The sequence below is a fragment of the Protopterus annectens genome, chromosome 15.part0 (genome assembly GCF_019279795.1).
Source record: "Protopterus annectens isolate FY-2018-M chromosome 15.part0, PAN1.0, whole genome shotgun sequence".
In the NCBI taxonomy this organism is placed as follows: domain Eukaryota; kingdom Metazoa; phylum Chordata; order Ceratodontiformes; family Protopteridae; genus Protopterus; species Protopterus annectens.
The window spans coordinates 224,944,766-224,965,204 of NC_056749.1; the positions used below are offsets into that span (position 1 = coordinate 224,944,766).

The window sequence follows — 20,439 nt, forward strand, 5'->3', positions numbered from 1 at the left end:
TGTGACGCTAGCCAGATGGCTCAAAGAATGTATTTCTTTCATCTATAACAAAAATAAAATTAGTTTGCCTGGGCTTTTAATGCCACATTCTACAAGAGCTGTAGCTACTCCAGCAGTTTTTCAATCTAGAGCTTCTATGGATTATACTTGTGCAGCAGCAACTTGGGCTTCTCCTCATACCTTTATTACCCATTACGTGTATATGCCGCGGTGGTGCAGCAGTAGCGTTGTTGCCCCACAGCAAGAGGTTCTCCCGTTGGATTTTTGGCTGGAGCGCCTTCTGTGTGGAGTCTGCATGTCCTCCCTTCGGTCGAGTGGCATTCGAAAGACATGCGTAGAATGGGCGTGCCTTCGTTGAAGGTTGGGCGTCGAGCTGGCACCTCGGCACCGTAAAAATCTACTGCCAATCATTAGCTTTCCGGAGTTCCGCTGTGGTGACCCCTAACCGGGAAAAGCCGAAAGAAAAACAAAGAAAATGGATCTGGTCTCCAGGGGAAGAGCATTATTTGGTTCTATGGTGCTCAGGAATATCCTTCCTAGAGTCCTCCCAAGGTCTAAGCTAGCTGGGGACTCATACATTGAGGATAAAATAAAAATTTACAATATCAGATAAAGAAGTTATGTACTCGTCATAACGTTCCATCTGTGTTGTCCATTTTCATTTATCCTAGACTCCCCTTCCCTTTGCCCTTGAAGATTTTGGTGGAATGGATAATGCATACATATAGCACTTATTGTTGTTGTTATATAGTTCCAAATATGGTCTCTATGAAAGCTTTTGGGGTTTTTCATTATGTCTGTTTTTCAGCAAACTTGATCTGAGATAACCAGGAGAGAGGAGCATGGGATAAGCTTGAGAGTTTTTGCCTGTTAGCCGTAGTAACTGCCAAGTCTGTTCTGTAGCTCGGAATCGAACCCATACATCAAGGATAAATGAAAATGGGCAACACAGATGGAACATTTTGGTAAGTACATAACTTATTTTATTACCTAAGGTACAATAACTGGGCTTGACGTGACAGAAATTATATTTCACTGAACATGTGCATTTAATTGAGGACTTTGATACACATCCAATAACTATTTCAGATCATCTGCCTGTAATTACTAAGATAAAATTGCAGGTTAATGAAATAAAGGTAAGACACTGGCCCTTCCCCCACCTACCTGTTAAGCAGAGAGGAATTTAAGAAATGGGAGGGGAAGAGGGCAAGAGTCAAATGAGATAAGGTGATCCTCCAGATAAAAGAAAGTGCTTTAGAGTCACCTGATTTGAAGGGATATTACACAGTTAAAGCTATTATATATAACATAAACAAAGTGGAAAGAGATGATGAAGTGGGAGGAGGGTAAGTCATAAAAAATAAGGAAAGAATGTGATTTTGGACTCTGCTACTTGCAGAATAATGACAGTCATACAGAATATTATATTCATGAAGTAGCAGAAAGTTCACTAAGAAAAAAGTGAACATGGGAATTGAGAAAGGAGATTCTGCTGAGAGGAATGATTGCAATTAGTGGTACAGAGAATAGATGAGGGGCTAGAATTTACTGGTGGAAGATGGCAAAGGAACCAATGTATTGGGAACAGATAATTAGAGAAGGTATGGGAAGAGGCCAAGAAGCCATTTGGATTGCAGGCTAGTGATTGCTTCCCTATCGGGGATTGATATTTTATAGACAGAGAAAGGGATAGGGAAATCTTAAATGAAAGATCTGCACCGATTGCATTTTTAATTGAATCTAGAACAGAAGCTGATATTAAAAAAAGTAATAATTAGCATGGCATATAAAATATTGTACGATAACTATAAAAGTCATTTGGAAGAGGTCAAGAAAAGATTGGGAAGAGAGATTAGATGTGCAATTCGCAAAGAAACAATGGCAGCACATCTGTATGGCTCCCAAATTTGCAACTAAACCTAGGAGGTTTAGGATTTTTGCTTGGAGGTGTTTGCTTACATACTTTTATACCCCAAGCAGACTTCAAAGTATTTTTCCTAAGGTAGATGGCAAAGGGTCTATATTAGATAATCGAACTTTCAAGGTAGATGGCAAAGGGTCTATATTAGATAATCGAACTTTCAAAAGTTCGACTGTCATATGGTCAACACCATATGATAGAACTTTTAAAAGTTCGACCATCTAATAAAAATAAACTACACAACCTACCTGAACATTTTTAACCAGGGGAGCAAGTCCCCCTGCACCCCCACACCCCCTGGTCTTTAAATATACCAACTCTGAGATCGCACTACTATGCAAAAAAGGGAAATCTTCCCATTCCGCACTGTACGGGGATCTCCATTAAAATGTTCAAACTTTTAAAAATTCGATCATATGGTGTCGACCATATGACACTCGAACTTTTGAAAGTTTGATTATCTAATATAGATCCGATGGCAAATGGACGTGTGATAGGGAAGAAAAGTAACTGGGAATCATATGTTTTAGGATTGTAATAAGTTGGCAGACTTCAAAACTTCCCTGCAGAATACTGGGCAAGCAAATGGGTGTAATTAAGCTAAATTGTTATTTTTTTTAATCTGGAATACAGAATATGAATTGTCTAGATGTAGTAAGGCCTTGTTAAATTTAATTTTGGTGACTGCCAAAAAGCAGTTACTAGAAAATGGAAAACACAATCTAAACCAGCTATACTTGAAGTAGTTGAATATTGCAACAGAGATAAAAGAACAGGAAGTGGGAACTTTTGGAAAAGGTTGGAGTAAATTGCATAAAAAACTGGAATTTGTAGGGAACAGTACATGCAGAGAAATGTTTTGGAGGAGGAATGAGGTTTAAGAGAAGGCAGGAACTGAATGATTTATGTAATGTGCTTAGCTTATATGATGTATAACAATTGATTTGAATTGTAATGTTTTAAATGTGAACTTAATATAGTGTGATTACTTTTATGTAAATGTAAGTTTTAATGTAGTGATAATTCAATAAAGGTGTGAAAGGGTAGGAATGAATTCTGTTTTCATTGTGCTATGCCTGTAATTAAGAACCAACCAGTGATTCAAGTACTCTCCTTTTTTAATCTTACATAAAGAGCAGAAATATGCTGTTGATGCCCTTACATGGTTACATTTTTGTGTAATTTAGTAATGGATAAAACAAATGTTTTGTACCTACTGTGGTAGATACTACATATTCAAAATTATTAGCATTATTTTATTTATTAATTTGCATTTGTTTACCAGAATGGTACACTTGGCCAAAAAGTACCCATTTTCAGTGAAGGCCAGGGGAGAAATACATTTGAATGACAAACTCAGTTTGTTGCAATAACAACTAAACAAAGTTATTAATGTTTCAAATGAAATTAACATTTTGTTACATTAAGAAGACAAAACAACTGTGTATACATCTGTTTACTGACAGTACATGTGGAAGTAGATTATCATTTAGGGACAGGTGAAAATGTGGAAGGTGGTAAGGACTGTAGGTAGGAGGGTTGAAATAGTGGTAGGAGGGAGAAAGTCAGGTTATAGGTTGTGAGGAACTATCACAAGAGCATAGCCACTCGGTGGAGAGATGATTTTTTAGAGATTTTTTAAAACACAGCAGCATTACTAATGGATCTTAGTGGAGGTGGGAGAAAGTTCCATAATCTAGCAGTGGAATAGGAATGGAGCAGTTGACCAGCGGAGAGGTTTGTTTTTTTTTTACTCGCAAGATCATTCGATTTTCAGAGCGGAGGGGTCTGTTGGGGTGGTATGATGTTAGTAGAGGAGAAGGCAGGGCAGCTAGATGGATTGAATATTAGCTTGTGGGCAGTTGTTAGCTGTATGTATGCAAGGTGGTGAGGGAGTTCCAGACAGTCTAGTAGACAAAGAGAGATGCAGTGGTGGGATAAGTGTCGTCTGTTAGTGACTAACTTGGCAATTTTGTTATAGCACGAGTCTAGTTTGGATTTAAGACTGGTCTGTATGTTGGCAAAGAGAGGAGTGCCATAAAGAAGAGATGTGAGCAGGTGGGAGGAGGCAAGGGATAGTTTTGAACAGTAAGTAAGGAAAGTTTTGTGGTGGTATAGCATGCCTGGTTTCTGGTGTGTTTTTTTAATGTTTTGTATGTGCATGTTGAAAGTTAGGTGTTCATCTATAGTGACACCTAGAAGTTTGTCTGTGGGATGACCTCTATGGTTGTGTTATCTTGGGAGAGAATGGAGAAGAGTCTTTGTTTATAGTAATGGTCTTTTGAGGAGCGAATAGCATACGTTTTGTTTTTTGGGGGTTTAAAGCAAGGTGGTTGTTAGCCATCCATGTTTCAGTGGAGCTAAGAGATGACTGGGTGAGTTTCAGGAGTTCAGGTGGAGAGTTGGCAGTGCAGATGATATTGGAATGGACTGTGCCTTGATTGAGAGTACAGTGAAAGTCATTGATGAAGATGCTGAAAAGGAGAGCTTCTAAGATGAATCCTTGGGGTATTCCAGTGGTGGTATAGAATAAAGGAGAGAGTGCTGCCACCTAGTGGCTTGTTGCCCGTCTGTGAGGTAGTTGGAGATCCAGTGCAGGATAGAAGGAGAGATTCCTATGTTGAATAGTTTTCTAAGAAGAGGAGAATTGGAGATGGTATCAAAGGCTTTAGAAAGGTGAAGAAATCATGAGGAGACACGTTTTCTGGCATCCCGAGCCCAATTAACAGAGTCGCAGAAGGATACAAGGGCTGTAGTAGTGCTATGTCCGGGTCTAAAACTCTGGGTAGCTGACAGCAGGTTATTTTCTAATAGAAAGTTTTGAAGTTGGCTGTGAATACATTTCTCGAGGATCTTTGAGAGGGGGGAGAGAATGGCATTGGGTCGAAAGTGGGAGATGTCCATGTTGTTTCCATCTTTGTGGAGTGTGAGGATGAATGCTTTTTTTTCCATATGTTTGGAACATATGACTCTTGGATGGACCTATTAAGAAGTAAGCTGACAGGGTAGGTAATGGAGTTTGCGGCTTTTTGAAGAAATTCTGGGGGCAGGTTGTCAGGGGCATTATTACATGGTTTTAGTTTAAGTAGTAGTTTCTTTACAGTGGGTGTAGGGATAGGTGCTAGTGAGAAGTTATATGAGTCGGGTGAGGAGGTATTTGTAGTTGGGGGGGTCTGGTGGGTTAGGATGATTTTGAGGGAAGTTGGAGGTGAGGGTATCTGTAATGTTAATAAAGTATGTGTTGAAGAGTGTGGCTATTTCAATGGTTTTTTTTTCTGGATTTGGACAGGGGTTATGGTTTGGCCCAGGGGATAATAGGCTATTAATTGAGCTCCAGAAGCGTTTAGGATTTAGTTTGTGCTGGTTTTGTAAATTATGGTGGTAGTCCTTTTTTTGTCCTTAATAACTAGGTGCTTTACTTGGTTGCGAAGGTGCCTGTTGGATAAAAGGTTGGAAGGGTTTCTCTGCTTATGCCAAAGCTTCCAGGCTTTTGCTGTAGAAGGCCATGTGCAGCTTGGTTGCTCTTGTGAGCCATGGTGCTTGTCTGGCTTTTACACATTTTATCTGGGATGGTGCGAGGTTATTTAAGATGTTAAGGAAAGCAGAGTTGAAAAATTCTACTGCTTTGTCTAGAAGTATTTTTAAGGGATTCCAGTTAACACGTTTTAAAGAATTGTTAAAGGTTGTGGGGCAAAGATGTGATAAGTCCCTGGTATTTTGGTGGTGATGTCTGTTTAATGGGAAGGTGGTTTTATGTCTTATGAAGGCAGGTAACTGGTTAGTTTGGTAGTGTTCCAGAGGAGATTTTTTTGGGGTCTGAGACCATGATCCAATCTAAGACTGTCCCACAGCTGTTGTTTTTGTTGGGTCTGGTAATAACTGGCTGTAGTTAAAAAGTTGATGTGTGTGGAGGAGTGGTGCTGTGTGACCTCTAATTAAGTAAAATTAACATTGCCAAGAATTACTGTTTCTGTAGTTATGTTGTTGGATGCCCAAGCTAGGATTTCCTCTAGTATGGGGATATTATTGCCAGGTAAAATGTACAAGACAATGATACAGAGGTTTTTGCATTCATTATTTTTTAGGAAGGCTATTAAGATTTCTGTTGCAGAAAAGTGAGGTATAGTTGAGTTATATGGGAATATGTTGAAGGTGTTGGGGTAGAACAGTGCTACCCCTCCACCTTTTTTATTAGGTTTAGCTGAGCGCAGGCATGCAAATGTTCTTCATGTTTTACTGTTGCAGTCATTACATTTGGGTAATCCTGCTGGCAGGTTGCCCTCAGCAGGCCTGAATTCCAAAGTCTTGGGTCCTGCGTCGGCTACTGTCACCCCTTCCCTGACGTCAGGTCGTCAGGGGTATAAAAGAAACAGCTGACACCATTTTCTTTAGTCTTTCTTGCCGCTCAGTGCCCGAAGCAGAAGCAGTTCGCAAGTGCCGTTCGGCCGACTCCTGAGATTTTCGTGTTCGAATTTCAGATCCGAAGACTTCATTAAAGCCAAGTACCTCGTTGGGAAAACTTTTTTCTTGCTCCAGACCGATGTCTGTTAATAATTGTATTTCTTGTGGAAAGCAAATACCTCATAAGGACTTTCATTCTTACTGTATTCTTTGCCTAGGCCCTGACCATAACGTTTCAGGTTGTCAGTTTTGTGCTAGATTTAACCAACGCACTATTAAGTGCCGGTATGATTTTGCATTAAACTACTTTGGACGCAGGTTTAATTATCCAGATATGTCATCGGATAGCCATCCGACTACCGGAGTTCACAAAACACGCAAAGAAAAAGATAGGCAGCCGAGGCCCAAAACCGACGACGAAGCGTCTCCTAAGCCAGTCGCCGGTTCTCAGGCGCTTTCACAGCCCCTGACGCCCGCTACTTTAGAGTCGCAGGCCGCTACCGACTCCCACATGGAGTCTGTTATGCCACTGGAAACTCAAGTTACTGGAGCCTCGGTCAGTATTCCCTCAGATGGGTCCGGAGCCGCTGAGCAGGCACCGGCTTCTGAGGGTGTATTCAGACCTAAACATTTATACATTAAACCGACTTCAGCTTCAAAGGCAAAGACTAAAGCACCTTCAAAGACAAAGAAACAAACTCAAGAGCCACGTGGGCAGGCCTCCATGCCCAAAAAACAGATGCTCAAAATGGCCGAAGACTTGATTACCTTGATCAGGGGTTCCTACCCCCCTCCTGATAAGAGGCCTAGGCAAGAGACAGACTATGAATCTTCAGATCAGGTTTCTATTTCTTCTGATTTTTCTTTTGACCAGGAATATTCTCTTCCCACCTATGAGGATTCTGATGCTGAAGAATCTATTCCTTCAGTTTCTCCTCCTGAGGACTATTCTTTTGGAGAAACCTTACATACCATGAGGGAGCATTTCCATTGGGAGAGCCAAGATTTTTCAGAATCTAAGAAGAGGCTCAGGGACTTCCTTTTACTACCTCAACACAGGCCTCTAGCCATTCCACCTGTGTTAGACATTGTAGATGATGCGTTTTCAGAGCCTAGTCTGACCCCTGTTTACCTCCGGCTCCTGTTAAGCCTGACAGATATTACAGGGTTCCTGACTCTCTCAAATTCCTTTTCAAAAACCCTGCTGCAGACCCAGAAACAATTTACAGGGTCATAAAGGGGTTAAGGCTTCTGCTGCAAAAAAACCCTACCCCCTCTGACAGCGATTCAAGGGCACTGGATAGATGGGGAAAAAGGTTTACACATCTGCTACCTTGGCTATAAGGGCCTTAAACTGTCAGTTTCATATGCTGAAATATCAGCAACATGTCATGGCATTGCTCAAACCGAAAATGTTAAACTCTGAATGTGCAGAAAACAAGGAAATGCAGGATTTATTGCATGCAGCTGAACAAGTTGGAAAACATACTTTGCAATGTGGTTTTGATTCTCTGGAGGCCTCCTGCAGGGCCGCAGTTGCAGGTTCTGTAATTAGGAGGCATGCTTGGTTAAAAGAACAAAATTGATCATGTCAAAGTTAAATTATTAGATGCACCTTTACAGCATAATACTTTATTTGGTGTTAAGGCAGAAGAGGTGTTAAAGAAAATGGAGGACAAAGCTAAATCTATGCAAACTGTCAAAGATGTTTTACAAGTACAGCCACCTAGGTTTAGTAGACACTGGCCTACAAAGAATTGATCCTTTCCTGTGTCAGACAGACCTCAAAGGGGCTGATCCAGATGCCCTAGAGGCAGATCCCAGGCGCAAGGTTCATACAGGTCAAAGCAATGGGGTGCTTCTACCTCCAACAGTGGAGAAGACAAATCACAACCTTACAGGAAACAGTCCCAATGACTTCCCCCTGCCTGCACCAAGCACTTATTTCCTGGCAGCACCCTTAGGGGGAAAATTAGCACTTTTTTCTCAAAATTGGCACATTATAACCCAGGGCAAGTGGGTTCTAAATATCGTGTCACAAGGCTACAAGTTCCATTTCCATACCCTGCCAAAGGCAAACGGCTGGCCAGATCTGCCTAAAAGTCAATGGGCAGAGGCACAAAAACAAGTCTCATCCCTCATGGACATGAGGGCCATTCAACAAGTGCCAGAACAAGAGTTGGGAACAAGGATTTTACTCGAGACTGTTCTTGGTACCCAGAAAGGACATGGCCTGGAGGCCAATACTGGACCCCTATCTATTCTGAACACATTCCTGGATATACCAAAATTCAAAATGTTGACTTTGCAGCAGCTTCTGCCCATACTGGGCAAGAACGCTTGGCTTGTAACTTTAGACCTAAAAGAGACATACCTGCATGTCTCAATCAGACAAATATGCAGAAGATACCACAGATTTAAGGCTGGCTCAATGCATTACCAATTCTCTGCACTGCCCTTTGGCTTATCTACTGCGCCCAGGGTCTTTACAAAGTGCCTGGCACCAGTAATTGCATTCTGCAGACAAAGAGGAATACAAATATATCCTTACTTGGACGACTGTCTAATTCAAGCAGAGAACAAGGACATTCTTCTACAGCATCTGGCATTTGTGAAAAAACGTCTAACATGCCTAGGGTACTCAGTCAACGAAAAGAAATCAAAGCTAGTACCCTCTCAAGATATAATATTCCTGGGTGGAAGCTTAAATACAGCTGCCCAGATTGCTTATCTCACACCAGACAAACAAAGGCAACTGACTACCTATTTCAAAATGTTGGCAACAAAGGCCCAGTTATCTGCAAGAAAAATTCTGCAGGCTTTGGGTTTCATGGAATCCTGCATCCTACTAATTCCATATGCAAGACTGCATATGAGAAAACTTCAATGGTACCTAAAAAGTGTTTGGACTCAACATTGCCACAGCCTGGAAACCATAATTACTCTCATTCCCTGCCTGTGACAGGAGTTTCGATGGTGGCCAAAGGCTTGTCGCCAAAACAAGGGACAGCCATTCACATTACCCCCAGCCAGGCAGACACTAACAACGGATGCATCAGATTATGCCTGGGGGGCCCACATGGCAGGAAGATGCATCCAGGAAACATGGACCTCAAACCAAATGCATCTACATATCAATCAAAAAGGGATGCTAGCTGTTCAAAATGCCCTGACATCCTTCAAGGACCTACTTCATCCAGGACAACTACTGATAGACGGACAACACCACGGTCATGCGGTATATAAACAAGCAGGGGGGCACACATTCTTACCCCCCTTTGCAGACTAGCCATGACTTTGTGGGACACAGCATTGACTTACCAAGTATATCTGCAGGCACAATTCCTGCCAGGAAGGAAAAGTACTCTGGCAGACAAACTAAGCAGAAACCTCATGGATCCCGAGTGGCAGCTGGATCCACAAGTCTTCAGCATGGTAACAGGGAAATGGGGATGCCTGGACATAGATCTATTTGCCTCCCCTCACAACTACCAACTAAAAAGATTCTGCACAAGGATTTATCACAGACAAGCATGGAAAGTGGACGCCCTATCCCTTAGCTGGAAAAACCTATCAGTATATGCCTTTCCTCCTCTGCCTCTCCTCCCCTAAGGTACTCCTAGAGGTCAGACAGGAGAAAGCCAAAGATGATACTGATTGCTCCAGACTGGCCCCGCCAGCACTGGTACCCAATATTAAGGAGCTTTGTCTCAGTGCCCAGCTTGGACCTTACCTCAAGTACCTCAGCTACTGTCCCAGCAAAACAATCAGATCCTGCACAGCAAACTCAGGACTTTAAACCTGGCAGCATGGCAGATAATGTAGTCATACAAAACACACCTCTCAGCAAAGCTGTGATGGATGTCATTTTGGAAGCCAGAAGGCCTAGTACTAGAAAATCTTATGCTGGAAAATGGAAGAGATTCTGTGCTTGGAACCAGGCACAAGGAACAGATGCAGCTGTGCCAAATATTCCTCAGATTTTACAATACTTAACAGATGCTGGACAAAGGCCTATCCTTCTCATCTATTAAAATTCATGCCTCTGCCATTTCGGCTCATTACAATGCAGAGCCGCCAATCTTTTCTTTTCGGCTCATTACAATGCAGAGCCACCAATCTTTTATCATCCCTTATTAAAACAGTTACTCAGAGGAGCCAAAAATGTAAGACCTCCAAGTAGGTCAACAATGCCTGCATGGGACCTCAACTATGTCTTGGAAAAACTCACCCTGCCTCCTTTTGAGCCAGCTGCTACTGCTGATGTTAATTTTTTTTTTTTGGAAAACAGCTCTGCTCCTAGCAATAACTTCTGCAAGACGAGTTTCAGAGCTACAGGCACTCATGACTGTGGAACCTTTTATCATTTTTTATCCAGACAGGGTCTCCCTGAGGAAAAACCCAAGATTTATGCCTAAAGTGGTGTCCAGTGTGGCTCTTAACCAAACCATTCATCTGCCAACTTTTTATCCAAATCCACAGAACAAGGGGGAAAGAATTCTGCATTATTTGGACGTACACAGACAGCTTAGATTCTACTTGGACAGAACCAAAGTTTTCAGAAGGACAGAGCAATTACTAGTGGCATATGCTGCAGGATCACAAGGAAAAGCTATCTCAAAGCAGACTATTTCAAAGTGGTTAGGCCACTGCATTCGTTTCTGCTACTTATACCATGGCAAGCAAATGCCTAAGGGGATTAGGCCTCACTCCACCAGAGCTGCAGCCACTTCAGCAGCCTTTCTCAGGGGAATACCAACCAAAGACATTTTAGAGGCAGCTACTTGGAGTTCAGTGCACACCTTTACAAAGCACTATCATCTGCCACTCTACTCTAAATCCAGGGCAGGCTTTGCCACTGCAGTTCTGCAGGGTCTCATAGCCGCTCCTAATGCTGTTTAGCTCCAGCCTCCCAACCATAGCTTTGGGACTCTACCCAAATGTAATGACTGCAACAGTGAAACACGAAGAACATAGTACAGTTGTGTACACTTACCATAAATGCAGATGTTCGAGTGTATTCACTGTTGCAGTCCAGGTTACCCACCCACCATCCCCCTTTTCTTCTAATGGAGCCTATCTTTCCTTCTGTGATTTATACAACCTATGTGGTGTATTTGTTTGTAGATGAAGGTAAAGTTTATATTGGTGTATCTAATTTTATATATAGATATAAATTTTGCCTACCCTTTTAGGGGGCACCTGACATCTGGGGCAAGAAAAACTAAAGAAAATGGCATTGGCTGCTTCTTTTATACCCCTGATGACATCAGGGAAGGGGCAACAGCAGCTGACGCAGGACCCAAGACTTTGGAATTCAGGCCGACTGAGGGCAACCTGCCAACAGGATTACCCAAATGTAATGACTGCAACAGTGAATACACTCGAACATCTGCATTTATGGTAAGTGTACACAACTGTACTATCCTGGGGGGGAGGAATTCTGAGATTTTAATGTACGGTTTTAGCTATGTTTCTGTGGTGGCAGTGTCGGGTTGGTTATGTGTTACCCAGGCATGGAAGTCAGGGATTTTGTTTTGAATACTTTGCAGGTTAATTGTAGTTAGGCATAGGGATTTGTAGGAGCGATATGGGTTGGAACTTGAGGAAAGGGGACCTAGATTTGGATGGATATCCCCACTTAAGGTTAGATTGGCATATTTAAATAGGATAGTGGTGGGTTTTTTCTTTATGTTGTGGCGAAGGGAGGTGGTAAGGTTAAAGCTAATCCTATTTTTGGAGAGGTTTTTTTAGTTTAAAGCAGAGAAAGCTGTCTGTTGCCTAGAAGTTAGAAGATATGTTGGAGAAGGTGCTGAAGGATAGATTATGGGTAGAGTTCATTGAAGTGGGTTTGTGGTATACATTGTTTATTTTTAGTGGGGTAATATGTAGTAGGAGGTTTAGGTGTAATAGGAGAATGAAAGGTGTCAGTTTAGAGACAAGTGGCATTTTGTAATGGGAGGTAGTAGTGGGTAGAGTAGTAGGCAGCAGCTGTGAAGTTATAGAAAATGTTACCAGTTAGTGAGGGTGGAGGAAGAGAATTTTATGCTATTGGTGAAGGTAGGATAAAGTAGGTGTTACAAGATTAAGAGGGTGTGTCAGTGGAAAGGATGGAGATTGAATTGCAGCTAATGAAGAGTGGAGTTAGGGAGAGAATAAATGTAATTGAAGTGGGGGTGGGTGGGAAAGGGGGTAAGTGAGCAGAGCGAGCCCAAGCGAAGAGAGGGTGAACAGACCGGGTTGGACCTGGAATCAGTCGATGAGGCAGGAATTACAAGTGAGAAAAACAATCTGTAAGGTACAAAGAAATGTTGTATGGGAGGTTAGGGAGGGAGAGCAGCAAAAGGAAGCAAAATAGAAGCAGGATAACTAGTTAGAGAGCTTATTTAAGGTCTACTTTGTGAAACAGCAGTCTGAGTAAATACAGCCAAGAATAGGGTGACAGAGGGTTTCGGTGATGTGCAGCTCAGTTTAAGAGAGGACTTTGTATAGTTATAATCTTCTTTATACAGTTATTTTGTATGTTTAACACTATATAGTCACTAAACAACGTACCTAGGCACTTGTAGGACTTGTATCTCACTTTGGGCTGGAGTGACAGAGAAGCCGATGTATCAGCTAGATTCCTTGGGTCGGTTGAGAGCTGCAGGGGGGGAGCAGGCACCTATAGAGAAAAATAGAAAGGAAACAGAGGGAGGTTAATGGTATAGTAGTCTTTTGGCGGGGCAGGCAGGGTAATAGAAGGGAATAGCTTTCAAGTGTATTATAAGGCAGAAAAAGTAACAAGTTAGTGTGTGTAGAGCATGGTACAGTCTCAAATGGGCAGGGAAGGAAGAAGTAGGCAGTAAAACATGTAAATAATGCAAACATATAGTCACAAGTCTTATTATGCATTTTCTAGATACACGTGGATGAGCCACTATCACTACTACAGCTTTTATGCATTGGTGAGTTAACGAAGAACTGTTAACATCATCCTGAGTTTGTGTACCAGCTCTGCTAAAGTGATGGATTATAAATGGGACTATGTAGTTGGAAACATTCATTAATTTAAGGGCTACACATTAGACAAAGCAGCAGTGTGTGCCAAAATATACATATGGTGCTAAAACAACTCTGATTAAGTAGTTGTTGTAGTAAGCCTCTTTTTATGAATTGAGTATTAAAGGCCTTGTAGATCCAATGCAAAAGCATTATTATGTTATAATAGATTAGAGTGTTAGCATTAGAAACTGGAATAAGTTACTGAAGCTCAACACAGATGTTTAAGTACATGAGCGTTTGGTAGAAGCCTTACAGCTCCCTAAGGCTGCCACTTGAGACAATGAAGGTCTTGGAACATTACTGTGTGTTTTCTTCCTTGACAGAAGAATTCTACCTCAATCTGTATCTCATTGTGCATGACTCTAAGGAATATATAAAAAAAACAAGATCTTCCATTTAGAGCTTAGATAAATAGCACATTTTCAGCATTCTTAATATTTTTCTTTTAAAATGTTTTATGTCCATGATCCTTGTGTACACTTGTAGTTTTCAATTACAAAGATTCTTTTGATAGTTCTTCTGTGAATCCAAACATCTGATCTTCAGTATGTGGAGTTTGAAAACCTGTTTTGCTACATTAGTATTTATCATGCTGCAACATGAAAGGAGGTCCCACTAATGGTCAATAACAACTGGTCAGTGTGTTTGGAACTTGTCTCTCACAAGTGAATGATTTGCAATTCAACAAACAATGTTTCTCACAAGCACTGCAGGTGCTGTTTCTGTTAAAACACTGGCAGTGATTTTACAGTTTTTAAATTTTTACATTTTCCCTGCAATTGTATATCTCCCAAAGTTGGTGTATACAAGTCCAGCAGATAGGGTTTTCCATCCATCCATCTGTCCTCAACCCCTTTTTCCCATTTTGCATATGGAGTCAGGGTGTCACTTCAACAGTGACAGTCATCTCGAGCCAAGGATTATACACTGCCGGGTGGCCAGCCCTGCCATTGGCAGTTCATCCATACCACTCACTCGTGCACGCACTCACACCTACGGCCAATTTAGTGTGTCCGATCCACCTACTCTATGTCTTTGGAATGTGGGAGGAAACCGGAGCACCCAGAGGAAAATCATGCGACCACAGGGAGGACATGCAGTCTCTGCATAGAAGGCACCTCAGCCGAGAATCGCACCGGAGAACCTTTTGCTGTGAGGCGACAATGCTACCTGTTGCATTTTGCCCCTGCAAAAAATGTTTTGTTTCTTTACGTGGATTAAACTGTGCTATGTTCATCCAGTTAAAGCTTTATACAAGCGTTTCTTGACAAACCATAGTTGCACTACATAAAAGATATGTGGTAGGTATGGTATGAATGGATGGATGGTCTGTCCAGTAATAGTAGTGTGCATGTTCTCAGGGCTCCAAGACCGTCTTTGAAAGGGAGATATTTCATAACAATATAAAGATGCAAACACTACTGTGAAATGTGTGGATTTTAAAAAGGAAATGCCACTGATTTTCAGCATCCATGTACTTTAAAACCACAAAATACAATCTTCAGTTTTGTTTTTGTGCATTATTTGTTTATTAGTCAAAATAAGAATAAAATGTGAACGTTTCAAATTTAAATATAAATTTATGTAAGCTGGGCAGTATTTGAAGGTTAAATTCTTACAAATTGTTTTTCTAGTGATGAACGTTATCAGCGCCATGGCAGAGAAAGGAACTATGATTATGATCGTGAATACCGTCGCAGTAGAGAGCGTGAAGATCGCCACAGAGAACACCGGCATAGAGAGAAAGATAAAGAGAAGGAAAAAGAGGAGAGTGGGAAACACAAGTCTTCAAGAAAGTGAGTTTTCATTTATTAATTCATACTGTACAACTAATTTTCTTTTTTAACAAAAGATCTAAATTCCAGTGGTGTTTTTTTATTGAGATTGATAACATAAAACTGCAGTAGCTGTTTTTCTCCTTGATGCATTTTCTTGAAACTACTGAAAACATGCAGCAAGTTTATTGCTGATTAAACAATACTGACAGAGCTGCAAACTGCTGATTTTCCATGTTTTGTTAAACCAGGTATTTAAACTTTTTTTTAAATCAGGAAATACAGATTTTTAGACTGTATTGCCAAGCACTGAGGAACTAGTAAATACTTGCCTTCTTGAAAGTAACAGGACTAGGTTGTAGTTTCCCATAAACATTTGAACTTGTAACATCTGTTTATTTATTCATTTTGTTTGTTTTTTTCAGGGTAGAGCACTGATCTCCATTGACCTGTTTCAGACTCAGCCCAGGAGTGGTGTTTGGTTAGGTGATTTGCGCAGTCGGACAGTTAGGCAGTGGTAGCTGAGGAAATCACACCTTGCACCACCTTGCAAATGTGTGTAAAACTGCCCGTGGCAAAGGTCATGGCTGAAGAGCATCCCTAGCCCAGCCCATTTAAAAAATGTAAAATAAATTCTAAGGTTAAGTAAAACAAATATTGTCTCAAAATATCAGAATTTGTAGTCATATTGGTGTAGTTATTTATTTATGTATTTATTTTTAAGTAAAATCCATTGTATGAGATTATGCAAAAAATGTTCTGCTCTTACTGCAAAGGACCCTGCAGTGGGTTCGAACACTTTGGTGGCAGTTGTTGTTATTTCGGCTTTTTCCGGTTAGGGGTCGCCACAGCGGAACTCCGGTCTGCTAATGATTGGCAGTAGATTTTTTACGGGTGCTGAGGTGCCAACTCGACACCCAACCTTCAACTAAGGCATGCCCATTCTATGCATGTCTTTCGAACTCCACTCGACCGCGGGGAGGACATGCTGACTCCACACAGAAGGCACTCCAGCCAAGAATCGAATGGGAGAACCTCTTGCTGTTTGACAACGCTACCGCTGCACCACCACAGCTTCGGTTGGAACATTTTGGTACATCCCATTAATTCCCATTTGTTGCACTTCTTTACTGAAATGTTGAACTTTCATGTTTAGGGCATACATACCCATTTACTCTGTACCAGTATGAATGAGCATGGGATCCTTTTCTCTTTTTTAACTTGCTTTTTGGTATTTCCCCAGTACATTCTACATTGGAATGCTGTTGTTTTCGTAGAAAGTATGAGACTTGTATGAATTAACCAGATCATTAATCTGAAAGAAGGATGTAATGCAGCAACTGCCACATTCAAGCAGTTCAACTCCATGGCCAGCTGGAAGAGAGAGAAAAGCTCAAAACTTTCATAGTTACCCAGTGCCCTGAATTAGAAAGGGACAATACATAGGCTAGCTATAAGGGTATTCTAGAATTCTATGCAGAAGCTTGAGTTGCAAAAGAATAGAAATGATGTGCTCAGGTCTAAAATCAGGCTTAGCACTGAGATGAAACTCATCATGGCTATGGTAGATTCTGACGCCATAGGTCCTTCTAGGAAGAAGTTAATGCCCACTTGCTATCTTTAGATAGTTTTTACTGGTATGAATAGTCCAGCAGTACACTGCTTCACACACTAGAGCAAGCCGACCTGTCTCTGGAGCACAAGAAGTTGGGGCCTGGAGAGACTGGTGGAAAGCTGCAGAAGTTCAACATTAGGTCACTGTTTCTGTAGCTTAAGCTGTTTGGGATACATTCTGTCTAGAATATGGCCACCTGACAGTTTTCTAAGCTTCAGGACACCATCCACACACCCCAACTGCCAGTTGCTTGAGCAGAGCCACATAAAGAGAGCACTTTGGACACCAAAAGCTTCAGAACTCTCTCTCTACTGAAGTGTGCTCCTTCTTCGAGCAGTTTCATAGAACTGACTGTCTGCTAGCAATCCTCCAGGACTAGCCAGGTAAGTACTTTGCTGTGGAAAACTTTCTCCGTTTTTTTCTGAGGACAAATCTGCAGTTTTATTTTAAAATTGATTATTTTGTGCTAGGAAAATTAATTTTTATGGACTATCATTACATTTTGGGGACTTTTACTCAGAATGTACTTATTTGAGAAAACTGTAAAATTTTATCCCGTTTCATTTGTCTGTTCAATCTGACTTTTGGGTACTGAGACACTCCTCAGAGAGGATGATAGCTACTTCCCCTCCCAGGCTGTCAGAAGAACTTCTCTGGCACTGGCTGCACCCAGCAGTGCCCGTCTGTCAGCAATTCCACCTGTTCATCTAGGTTTCCAGGCATAGAACAGAGCCATATCCCTTTGGGATATGCAGGCAGTGCAATCTGACTTTCTTAGACTCCAGCCACTCACAGCTGAAGCTCCCAAGTAAGAGGATGTGTGAAAGAAAGCATATAGATTCCCCTTAGAAGTCAGTAACCTCAGACTCTGACTTGGATGAAAGAGAGAGCTCCCCCAGATCCTCTCCAGAAGATGTCACATTTGTCAGAGTCCTTGAATTAATGAAATAGAGGAGATTTTGCCCATTGGACCCACTCCTTCAAGACGAGGAAGAGCTTTTCGTTACATATGGCTGTGTCCCTTCTGTCTCTTGGTGGTTGCCTCCTGCAGACTCCCTCATAAACTTCATTCCCAGGAAAGCATGGTAGGAACCAGATACATCTGATACTAGCCCAAAAAAAACAGACAAGGTGTCAAGTCTGTTAAAATATAGACAGTACTGGTCTAAAAGTTCTCTGGTGTATACAATGTTTGTTGCTGCAGCTACCAAGAGAGAGCTTACAGATGAGTCCACAGTTGTCCTTTCCCCTAATAGAGTCTAGAGTGATAGAACTGGAAAGCTTGCCTTCATTTCAGGCACCTTTGCCCTGAGGGCGATAAACTGTTTAACCCACATGAGCAGATTCTAATGGGATCTAGCCAAACAAGTCATGGATACTTCAGGAATCTATCATACAACTGCATACCACCTTGAATACCATGTTCAACATCCTGAATCTGTCCATGCATCTGTACCGTCATGCAGGTGATGGAAGAACTAGGGCAGCAACACTGGTTTGAACATGAGATGCCATGCTCGTCTCTGCCATTGCTATTTTTGCAGACTTCAAGATGTCCTTTATCAGTGCCCCATTTGATGTGCCCTCCCTTTTTGGGCCAGCGGTAAAAGAGAAGCTCATGAGGTGCAAGCAGGATAGGAAAATGCTGTCTGCAGTTGGAGTCAGTTTTGAGGATCTTTGTAGTCTCATTTATAAGAATCAGAAGGGTTCCAAATCCCTGTGGTTCAAAAGATTTTGGCATCAATCCTTTTCCTCTTTCTCAGTTACAGGCAGCAATGGCATTGATGACCCCTTTAATTGACACCAATCACAAGGTCAAACAAGTTCACAGATTAAGAAGTACAGGGAATCCTTTCAAGGAAGGCCAGTCCAACACCCCTGAAGGCTTGCCTGACTGCCCTGTCTGGTGGCAGTCCGAGGGGGAGGGGGGTGATTAGTTTTGTTACCTTTTGCAATAGTTGGCCATCACACTAGACAAAAAGGGTGTGCGATATATCCAGTGGCTATTCTATTCCATACCCTTTTCCTATTGACTGTTTTCACAGAAGCCAGCATTACCTGATGTCCCACCCCTCCAAATGTTAGAGCTACAGGAGATTTTCTTCCTCCTTCCCCAGACCAGAGAGGGTCAGGAATTTACTGTAGATTTCTTTTGGTTCCCAAAAAGGACCTTAGGCCAATTCAAGATCTTAGCAGACAAAACTGTTTTGTGAAGAAGATACCATTCAAAATGGGCTAGGTGCCTGTGATGTTTCCCTGTGTAAGGGCCAATGACTGTGTTCCACAGACCACCAGAATATCTCCTCATAAAAATTGCAAAAGTGTTCAGGAGGTTTCTTTGCTATTGGATAGGAGCAAATCACTTCCAGTTAAGAGCTTTGCCCCTTGGTCTCACCACACACAAAGCCCCCCCCCCAGATATTTACCAAAGTGCATGGTAGTGGTTGCCTCACTTGCACGTAAAAGGGAGATCTGTTTTCAAATATCTAGACAACAGCTTCTTGCTATAACAGCCAGATAGCCAGAGTATCCTTACTAGAAACCGAAGAAAACTATTTACAGCAATGCCTATCCTTTAGACGTATGCATTATCTATATAGCTTTATCATATGTCTTTATAAATATATAGATCATTTATCTTTAGAAGTGTCAGAAATCAGAGCTTTAACGTTTTCAGCAAATTTCCATTATTGGAAGACACTAGACTTGTTGCCGTGTATCCCTCACCCATGAAAGGCTGCTGTGTCTCTCCATCATGCTGTACATGTACATATCCTATATCACCAGTAAAGTCCATCTGCACTAATTAATATGAAAAGTTCTAGGTCTTATGGTTGCAGCAGCAATTACAGTGATCCACTGTGCCATGTACCATATGAGGATCTTCCAGTGGATGGTTTCTGTGCAGTGGTCTTAACTGATGGATCCTTGTTCAACAACAATTCACATAATTCAGGCATGCAAACTTGAATTGGTAGCTGACTTCACCTTTGTTACAGATGACAGAAGAGGTTCGTTTTCTCCTCCCCTATGGCCCAGCAGCAGCAGTTGATATATTTACTCTAGGGTGGAGTAGCAGTCATTTTGAGGGGAGGATGGTCTAAGGTCTGTAGAATCATACACTGGCCAGTCTTCACATAAGCATCCTGGAGATGAGAGCAGTCCTGTTATCCTTCGAGGAGTTTCCATACCTCTTATCTTCAGGATTGATAGCTATTCAGTCATACAGTTTGTCAGTGGTATGGTAAACCAGGAGAAACCAAATCTTAGTCACTTTGCTGAGAAGCCATGAAAGTATGGCAGTGGGCGCTAGATTCAGATCACCTTTTACAAGCAACATACATTCTGGGGGAATCCAGCTGGCTAGCAGACAGACTCAGCATGTCTGTTCTATAAACTCATGAGTGATCATTAACCATACAGTGACTCAAGAATTTTTCAGTCAGTAAGGCCTGTCTTGCTACAGTTTGTTTACCTGTCCCTCCAGCATCAAGTGCAGAAGCTGCTTTGCTGTAGTTCCTCCACCAGGACAGTACTCAGGGATGCCGCAGTCTGCCGGTGATTTCCATCCTAACCAGTCTCCTATACACCTTGCCTTCTCTGCACCTCATAGCCAAGTTCCTTCGGAAGGCGTGTGCCAGCAACATCATAGGTGATCATTATCGGTCCATTCTGACCAA

At 41.8% G+C, this 20,439-nt stretch overlaps 1 protein-coding gene across 1 annotated transcript in view; it reads left to right on the forward strand.

Moving 5' to 3' along the window:
- Nucleotides 1–20,439, forward strand: part of LOC122790151 (pre-mRNA 3'-end-processing factor FIP1-like) — a gene marked incomplete in the record, with an annotated part of 1,284,544 nt that overhangs the window by 1,203,528 nt on the left and 60,577 nt on the right. Inside the window, 1 exon segment of the mRNA XM_044057737.1 lies at nucleotides 15,004–15,165. Coding sequence (XP_043913672.1) covers nucleotides 15,004–15,165 — 162 coding nt within the window.